This window comes from Bidens hawaiensis, unplaced genomic scaffold, assembly GCF_021521415.1.
Source record: "Bidens hawaiensis isolate Kalapana, Puna unplaced genomic scaffold, B.hawaiensis_p1.1 tig00041155_1, whole genome shotgun sequence".
Taxonomy (NCBI): domain Eukaryota; kingdom Viridiplantae; phylum Streptophyta; class Magnoliopsida; order Asterales; family Asteraceae; genus Bidens; species Bidens hawaiensis.
In genome coordinates this window covers 64,236-73,703 of record NW_027497276.1, presented here as the reverse complement: position 1 = coordinate 73,703, position 9,468 = coordinate 64,236, and the positions used below count along the sequence as shown (strand labels likewise).

The 9,468-nt window shown below is 34.4% G+C and overlaps 2 protein-coding genes across 2 annotated transcripts; both read left to right on the top strand.

The window, feature by feature from the left end:
* Window positions 1–394: 394 nt before the first annotated feature.
* LOC143592683 (GDSL esterase/lipase At1g28650-like) lies at window positions 395–3,279 on the top strand. Its single transcript, XM_077072549.1, has 5 exons — window positions 395–680; window positions 1,658–1,885; window positions 1,966–2,114; window positions 2,568–2,841; window positions 2,931–3,279. Exons 1-5 carry the CDS (start codon window positions 425–427, stop codon window positions 3,008–3,010), a joined length of 987 nt encoding a protein of 328 aa, XP_076928664.1. The 5' UTR covers window positions 395–424; the 3' UTR covers window positions 3,011–3,279.
* A 4,346-nt stretch (window positions 3,280–7,625) lies between these two features.
* LOC143592684 (GDSL esterase/lipase At1g28590-like) lies at window positions 7,626–8,791 on the top strand. The gene is made up of 3 exons (XM_077072550.1): window positions 7,626–8,118; window positions 8,188–8,461; window positions 8,571–8,791. Exons 1-3 carry the CDS (start codon window positions 7,963–7,965, stop codon window positions 8,789–8,791), a joined length of 651 nt encoding a protein of 216 aa, XP_076928665.1. The 5' UTR covers window positions 7,626–7,962.
* The last annotated feature ends 677 nt before the right edge of the window (window positions 8,792–9,468 follow it).

The window sequence follows — 9,468 nt, the reverse complement described above, 5'->3', positions numbered from 1 at the left end:
GCAGGTATAGTACAAAAGATCCTCCAGAAGCGTACGGACTGGCTCATTTGGGCGGGAGTATTCCCGCCTTGCTCATTCCTTCTTCAGGTGACATTACTGAATTATTGAGAGTTAGTGCCTTGTGCGTGTAGCCTTGCTATTAGTGCGGGTAGCCTTCCCTGATGGCTTGTATCCGCAGCTGCGGGAACAGGCGGGGTACTTCACCATTGGGAGGCTTTTCCTGCGGGAACAGCTTGCGTACTGCGCGTAAGGTCTTCATCTCTCTGAGCATGGTGGGTCCTGCGGAACCAGTTGGTCTTTGCGCAGAAGTCCCTCTTCAAGGTGAGTCTTGCGGGGTCTTTGCGCAGACGTCCCCTTCAAGGTGAGTCTTGCGGGTCCAACTGGGCTCTGTTGGCAGGCGGACCATTTTCTGATCTCACTTCCAATGGCTGCTTCTTCTCCGATCTCTGCATGTTTGTTGGTGGGTTTGATCTTATTATACAACAGTGGTTTGCATGCTAATGGGTGTTATACGTCCATCATCAGCTTCGGTGACTCGCTTGCTGACACCGGTAACTTAAAACACCTAGCCTCCATATCCAACCAAGTGTTTTCAGTTCTTTTACCTCCTTACGGCCAAGACTTTATCGATCAATCCACTGGCCGTTGCTCCAACGGCCGCCTCATCATCGACTTCATCGGTAAATTCCAGTAAGCTTATATCAGATGTTGATTTAGCATTAGGAATTTGGATCAATCATCAATGATAATAATGTGTTTAATTAGATCTGTATTCGTTTAGTAAGCTTTTATAAGACAGATGAATGGTAGGGGCGGCGTAAACGAGCCCAGTTGCTCACAAGCTACTTGAGATCCGCTCGTGAAAATGCTCGATCGAGCCGGCTTATATGAGCTTGTTTAATAAATGAGCCCAAGTGCGAGCTTCACTTATGGAGCTCGAGTCTGTCATTTATTTAATTTGTATTATATATATACTAAGTAATATGTATTATGTCATATATAAAATTATAATTGAATATATATACATATATATAATTATAAATGTATTAAATTTAATTAATAAATTGTAACCGATCTGAGCCCGAGCCCGAGCCCGAGCCAAACTTGAGCTTTAGAAATAAAGATCAAAATGAGCCGAGCTCGAGCATAGTCGAGCTCAGGCTTGGCTCATTTGCGCCCCTAATGAATACTTCAAGAACACATAGCCAAAAGAAATTTGTGTCTGTGTTCGTTCTTTAACTTTCTAAACGAACGTAAATGAACATAAACAAACAGAAATATGCGTATATTAATTTGAAAATATAAAACAACATTGTTAATCCCAAACATTACACATAACCATTCAAAACATGAATCGGGTTTAACTTAAAAGTACTTATCATAATAATCATAATCATTATTATTAAAAAAAGGTATTGAAGGTCTAAGTTTCCCAAAACTAGAAAATATAAAATATAAAAATCCTTTAATGAATATAAATAAACGAACACGACCTTTGTTACGTTCGTTTGCTGATTAAACGAACTTCCCTCTAAGCGTTCTGTTCGTTAACAGCCCTAAATATGTTTAAATCAACATACCTGTATAATACCTGTGTAACTATTACAAGTTACATTTATTTTACACAGTTTCGGTTCCTTTTCCATTGTTTATGCAGCTGAGCGTCTAGGCTTGCCATTGGTACCACCATTTCTGCAAGACAATCGGAATAACAACACAGTGACATTCATACAAGGAGTGAACCATGCAGTTGCAGGTGCAACAGCATTGGATCCGTCATTTCTTGAACCAAGAGGGATCGTAAATCCCATGACGAATGCGTCTTTAGGAGTTCAATTAGCATGGTTTAAACAATCACTTCCTTCCATTTGCAGCAGCCATTCAAGTAATCAATATAATTCTCTCATTTCAAATTTAAAATAATTGGTTTTCTTATATAGTTGTTGATCATAAAGTTTACGACAGACTGCAGAGATTTCATTGCACGATCTTTGATCCTCGTGGGAGAGATTGGTGGAAACGATTACAACTATCCAATTCTCGAGGGTAAACAAATCGAAGAGGTTGAATCATTAGTTCCTCCTATTATTGAGACCATCATCTCAGCAGTCATTGTAAGGAATAATGTTATCATCATCATCGTACTCAGTATATCCCACCAATAGCAAAACTATTGTAGGGTCTGAGGAGGGTAAGATGTAGACAGCCTTACCTCTACCCATAGGGATAGAGAGGCTGCTTCCGATGAGACCCCGGCTCGATAGTAGTTTTGCATCAAGCTTTGGACATAAGGCACATAGCACTCAATCATCGGGACACTGGCTGATTGGTGCATGTACCACATTGTCTTTCGGCTATCAACGCCACCACATGATGCCTGATTAACCTTCCGCCACTTTTAACGTTATTTTCACGAGATTAGTAAAATAAAGTTAAAATTAGTGTAATTTTACTTTTGCCCACCCGAGGGTTCACACAGATATACATTATATGCGCGCACCGCAAGCTGGATATTATTATATTATCGATTATCTTATTTATGTTAAAGTTCTAACTTTGAATTATAGGATTTGATTGAAATGGGCGCTAAATCATTAGTTGTTCCGGGAAACTTTCCAATCGGATGCTCTGCATCATATTTAACAGTTTGCGGTTCAGAAGACGAAGAGTATGATCCCAAAACCGGCTGCCTCGTTCGTTTAAACCAGTTTGCTGAATACCACAACAAACTATTGCAAACACAACTAAATCAAGTTCAATATCTTCATCCCGATGTTAACATCATCTATGCAGATTACCATAATGCTGCCATGGAAATATATATTTTCCCATATAAATATGGTAAATAAACTCGAGTTGATGAATAATAATAATAACCCGTTTCGTATTTCATGCTTATGTTACTGATTCATGTTTGGTTAAATTATTAGGGTTCACAAATGGAGCTTTGAAGGCGTGTTGTGGAGGTGAAGAGCGATATAATGTTGACTTGTTAGTGGAATGTGGATAGGCGTCTACAACCGTGTGTGATGACCCGGATACGTATGTTAGTTGGGATGGAATACATCTAACCGAAGCCGCATACCGAATAATTTCCAATAATTTATTTTCTACACCTCAATTTAGTTCATTGTGTTCTACATCAACTTTAGGATTTGGATTATCAGTTTCTATGTAAGTAATTCGTATGAAATATTTGTTAGTAGTTTTGTAACAGTAATTCATACATGAATGTAATTTGACACTCATACCATTTTTCGTTAACACGAATAATACCGAAACGGTTGGCTATTTTATATGATTTATATCTTCATATTACCACTATTTTACCCATTTTTATTTAACAAGATACTGATATATAGGTGTTAAAATGGGCGGGCCGGGTTGGGTTATTTAATCGCGTCGAAACAGGTTTAAGTCAAACTGGGTTCATGTCAAAACTGGTAGTTGTACAAAATTTCAAATGGGTTTTCGTCAAAACGGGTTGTAACGAGCTCTTTGCCATATGTGTGCAAACAGTTTAGGCAAGTTGGAGTGTTGAATATTGAATAATTTGTGTCATATACCAAGTGATGCAGTTGTGAATTATGTTGTGCCATTGAAGACCATAAATTATGTTGAAGAATCCCCCTTTTTGTAGGCATGTACACGCATTGAACGAACATGAAGAGGGGGATAACCAAACACAAACACGAACATATAACGCAACATATTTTTCTTGTTCATGTTCCTTCATTAAAAAATGTGCATGTTCGTATTCGTTAGGGGTGACAATCTTGACACAGACCATTTCAAATAAAATAAGTCAATTTGTGTTGTTTTAAAAATTAAATGGGTTGGTTTGTGTCAAATATTTTAACTAAATTGGTCAAAATGGGTCGAAAAATTCAAAGAAATGAGTCGATGTGGGTTAGTGTCGTAAGGAAATGTGGCAGGTTTCGGATTGGAACGGATTTTCGCACGAGACAGGTTTCGACACGAAACGCGTTAACGGGTTCGGTTAAGGTTTCAAGCCAACACGAGTTTTCACACTGGGCGGGTGGGGTTTTGGTTTATTTGTTTCTTTTTGGTTGATTCCGGACTCGTTTCGTTTTTGTCTGTTTTTTCAGTTTCGTTTTTGTTCGGTTTCAATTTTTTTCGTTTTGATCAATTTTTTCAATTTCGATTCATTTGGTTCGGTTTTAGCTTTTTTTTCATTTTCGTCGATTCTTTCATTTTTGGATCGATTTCTAGGTGGTTTTTTATGGAACGAGGACAACGAAGGAAACACTTTAGTTTTTGTTTTACTAATTTTGTTTATGATTTATATTTTGATTTATGATTGTTTTATTACTATTTTTGAATATTTTTTTGGAGGGGTTTTGATCTGAATAGAAAACCCCTTATAAAAAAAATTCAAATAAAAATAATAAAAAATCCTAACTCAAAATATAAATAAAAAAAGCATATATGAAAAAAAAAAACTAAAATGTTTCCGACGTTATGCTCATTTAAAAAAACCCGAAACCCGTTCCGACCCTAACATGTTCTAACCCAAACCAAAATAACTCTTTTTTAATTGACCCGTTCGACCCAATACAACCCAACCCATTTGCCACCTCTAGTATTCGTGTAATACGCCAACTGAGTTTTAGCTAGCTCAGAAAAGCTATTTGGTTCAGAAAAGTGTCAGGTGAATTTTAGCAAGAGTAAAACAGTAAAACTGGCTAAATTCAACCTACGCTTTACATGCTTTTTATTTTAATTGTTTAGTTTGTAAACCTCATTCCAACTTTCAATCATTCATATGCCAGATATATTCTTATATTAGCGTTTGTTATTGCTTATTTTCTAAAGTATTAAATGTGTACATGTGCTTTGATAAAGATGTCACATTTATATTTTAATATTTCTATTCTTTTCTCTCTTAAGAAAAAAGTGTTTTCGGTATTCGTCACTTAAACTAACTCCATTTATCATCTTAACGTTAACGGAAGATAATGAATGGAGTTTGTCGAAAGAGAAAACCACATTTAAATTTAAACGTCAAGGGATCATTCTTCCAAAAGTTTTATTTAGAGCTGAAAGAGCTATGAGACGTAAACCGGCCACGGGAGACAAAAAGCAGTTTACTGATTAAATTAATAAAAAATGCAGAATTTTAAAAGAAAATACCTTTCCATGTTTGCACGCTTAAACTTTCAAATCGAATTATGTTTTTAGATTAAAGTAGTATCAATGTTGCAACATTTTCATGTAGGCAAATTCAAGATCATCCAATTTTTGATTTGCGAAACCCGTATCTAACATCAAATTAAACATATGAATATCTGGTAACACCACATGGCTGTAATTAACTTTACTTGGAGGTTTTTACCAAACTAGGGCGGATGCAAAATTATTTACCAAAATAGATGATTACAAAACTATTTATCAAAATAGGGTTTATGTATGTCTCACTCTTAAACTTACTGGACAACCTAATTCATCAAATAATTTTGAATTAATTTTCATTTAAAGTTAGGAATTCCTTTTAAGATATAATAAAAAATCAGCAAATCATTTTATTTTATGATCATTTATGTAAAATAAAACTTAGTTATATCATAATAAGAAGTTAAAAAAGAAACTTCTACATCTTTCCTTTAGTCTAGGATGGGTGAAAAACCCATTTTAATAAATAGTTTTAAAATCATATATTTTAATAAATAGTTTAAATAAGCTAGAGACCCTTTTAACACTTTAAAAACACCAAAACAACAAAAAAATTAAAATACACACAGGATATTGAACCATCATTTTATGTCTTTAAAATGTGTAAAGTATTATTTACAATTAATTAATTACTACTCAAAGTTACCATTCAATTTCCAATCTTTAATTCTTTATGTAGACCTCAATATCATTGTTAGCTACTTTGAGTCTCTGAGGTAGTGATGTTTAACTAGTTTAAGTACTTGAGTATTAAACCTGTTTTTTAACAGTTTAAGGCCTAAGGTTTCCAACTATTAACCATTGCATCCTTTTGTGTAACGTCGTGCAAAAATTATGTCAAATCCCACTCACCTAAGGGGAATTTTAGTCATGCAAAAGTACGGTCAGCTTAGCCAAAAAAATCATTGAAAAGTGCAACTGATTCCACTAAATAAACCAATATTATCATAACACGTGTAATACGCTACTTGAATTTTAGTCGGATCAGAATAGCAACATATGAATTTTATTCGGTTCAGCAAAGTGCCGGTTAATTTTAACTCGGCTTAAAGTGGCTAAATTCAACAAACTCTTTACACATGTGCTTATTTAATTGGTTCTCATTCTACTTTACAAACATTCCCCTGCCAACTAAACTCTTACATTGTGTAGTTCACTAATGGAACAAAAGTTAAAGAAAAAGAAAGAAAATTAAATCATTTGTGACGAAGTTTTATTACATGAAGGAAGGACGTGGAAAGTTGAGGGAAACGAAGGAAAAGGAAATGAAAAGAAATAAAAGGTTTTTCTATTACAAACTATTATAAAACCCAATGAGGGTATAAGTGTATAACTGCACATTTATACCTTTCTTGTCTTTTATTTTTAAATGGGAACACATAAAATACTTACTTTCTTTTCTTTTCCTTCAAATTTGAAAACACAAAATACAATTATATTTTTCATATCCTTCGCTTTATTTTTCCATCATAAATTCTCCCCCTCCTCTTTTTTTTCCAATAGTAAACTCTAGAATGCTACGTTACAGTAGCATTTTATTATTGGATTATATTAATTGGCTTGTTTTGGTATATTTATTTTTAATGTATTGTACATGTGCTTTGCTAAAAATGTCACATTTCTATTTTAATGATTTCCTTTTTAACCAACCCCAACGTAAACGGTATATAATAGTGGCCATCATCAACATAAACAATCAGAACATTCTTTTTTATTTCTTTTTTCCAATGACTTATTGTTCTTCCTTTTCCATAACTTTTGTGAGTTTTTTCATGCTTTTAATATCATTATGCAGCACTTCTTTGTATGCTAATGGATGCTATACATCCATTATCAGCTTTGGCAACTCCATTGCCGACACTGGTAACCTTAAACATCTCGCCTCCGTATCCAACCAACAACTATTCTACTTTTCACCACCTTACGGCCAAAATTTCACCAATCAATTCACTGGTCGTTGTTCCAATGGCCGCCTCATTCTTGATTTCCTCGGTAACTTCTCTATCTCCTTGTGTGATCGCGACTATGTTTACTTAACTAATGTCGACATGTTGATTTCATACAATTTAGACGTTGTAGTCTTGCTCGCACTTCCTTTGTATACGAAAACATATTTTGTTTATTTATATTTTGATTTTGTATAAGGTTATGATCTTTAGGGGTGAAAACAAGTCATGTTGCTTGAGATCACATCGATACAAAACTTGAAACGAGTCAAGCTTTATAGAGACCAATATATACAAATAATTAAAAATCTAAATTAATTAATTTACAAATAAAAAACAAGCCAAGCTCGGCTCACCTCATATGAAAATGATCATATTGTGTATTTTTAAATATAGGATTTCTTATAGTTTACACCGTTTGTTAATCACTTTATACACAATCAACATTGAATCTTGGCACCTTTGGTCATCATTGTTTACATTTATTCTACACAGTTTTAGTTTATCTATACGTGTCTACGCAGCTGAACGTATGGGGTTGCCATTGATACCACCATTTCTGCAAGAAAATCGAAATAACAACACGGTGACATTCAAACAAGGAGTGAACTATGCAGTTGCAGGTGCAACAGCATTGGATCCATCATTTCTTGAACCAAGAGGGATCGTAAATCCCATGACATATGCGTCTTTAGGAGTTCAATTAACATGGTTTAAACAATCACTTCCTTCCATTTGTGGCAACCATTCAAGAAACCAATACAATTTTCTTAGTTCAAACCCTAACAAATAGGTGTTCATATATTTTGGTGATCATAATTCTATGACAGGTTGCAGAGATTTCATTGCAAGATCTTTGATCCTCGTGGGAGAAATTGGTGGAAACGATTACAACTATCCAATTCTTAAGGGTAAACCAATCGAAGAGGTTGAATCATTTGTTCCTCTTGTTGTTGATACCATCATCTCTGCAGTCACTGTAAGTAACAATGTTATATTAGTGTATGATAAATTATTTTATGTGTTATATTTTAATTTATAATTATAGGATTTGATTGAAATGGGGGCTAAATCACTAGTTGTTCCCGGAAACTTTCCAGTTGGATGCTCTGCAGCATATTTAACGGTCTGCGGTTCTAACAATGAAGAGTACGATCCTGCAACCGGTTGCCTAGTTCGTTTAAACCAGTTTGCTGAATACCACAACAAATTGTTGCAAACTAAACTAAAGCAAGTTCAAGATCTTCATGCTGATGTTAAAATCATCTATGCCGATTATTACAATGCTGCCATGCAAATCTACCTTTTCCCATCTAAGTTTGGTAAATTAACATGAGCTGATGAATAATATTAATAATGATATAAAAATAATAATAACTAGTTTGATATTTCATACTTACGTTATTGATTCACGATTTGTTAAATGTTTAGGGTTCACGAATGGAGCTTTGAAGGCGTGTTGTGGAGGTGAAGGGCGGTATAATGTCAATTCAACAACGAAATGTGGAGATTCGTCTGCAACCGTGTGTGATGATCCGAACACATATGTTAGTTGGGATGGAGTCCACTTAACTGAAGCAGCATACCGAATAATTTCCAAGAATTTATTTTCTATGCCTCAATTTAGTTCATTGTGTTTTAAATCCACTTAAGTGATTTGTGTGAAACATTTGTTAGTAGCAACTTGCAACGTTTAGTGTCGTCTTTTCCTTTTGTTTCAAATAAACATGATTCATGTAACTCTTGTTCCATAATAAATGTCATAAGCTTCTTTCATTTCGTCTATATTTATATGGTTATCTTCGATGACATTTATAAGTGGTTTCAAATATTATATTATATTTGGTGACTACTTTACTAAATACATTTGACTATACCTTAAAACATGAATATGATTTGATTAACACATTCATTCGTTTTTAGAAAGTTAAAATTATTTCAAAACCAAAATCCAACAACCTATTCCAACAATGGGGGTGAATACCTCCAAGTATCTTTGCATCTCGCCTCATGTAGGCGTTTCACATCTCATTTCTCCTTACACACCGAGCACAATGACTAGACTCCGTCACACCTCAACCGACGACGGAATATGTTAGGGCGAGACGTTGATTGTTTGATTGTTCATAAGCTCAAGACACTATTAAAAGTGACAATAATTATTTAATTTATTGATATCAGATTGTACATAAGTTTACAATTTGTACATACAAAATAAAATTAACAAATTTAACAAGAACTAACGTTGAGTTTGATAACCTAAAGGTACTATAAATTATCTATCAAGCACTTGTACATGTAGCATCTATAAAAATAGAAAGTGTTAACT

What these genes read in the sequence shown, in the direction of transcription:
- LOC143592683 (XM_077072549.1), top strand. Translation starts at nt 425, where the DNA reads ATGGCTGCTTCTTCTCCGATCTCTGCATGTTTGTTGGTGGGTTTGATC. An exon ending in CCATCATCTCAGCAGTCATT is followed by an intron (nt 2,115 to 2,567) that starts GTAAGGAATAAT and finishes TTTGAATTATAG; the next exon opens with GATTTGATTGAAATGGGCGC. An exon ending in TATTTTCCCATATAAATATG is followed by an intron (nt 2,842 to 2,930) that starts GTAAATAAACTC and finishes TTAAATTATTAG; the next exon opens with GGTTCACAAATGGAGCTTTG.
- LOC143592684 (XM_077072550.1), top strand. Translation starts at nt 7,963, where the DNA reads ATGACAGGTTGCAGAGATTTCATTGCAAGATCTTTGATCCTCGTGGGA. An exon ending in CCATCATCTCTGCAGTCACT is followed by an intron (nt 8,119 to 8,187) that starts GTAAGTAACAAT and finishes TTATAATTATAG; the next exon opens with GATTTGATTGAAATGGGGGC. An exon ending in CCTTTTCCCATCTAAGTTTG is followed by an intron (nt 8,462 to 8,570) that starts GTAAATTAACAT and finishes TTAAATGTTTAG; the next exon opens with GGTTCACGAATGGAGCTTTG.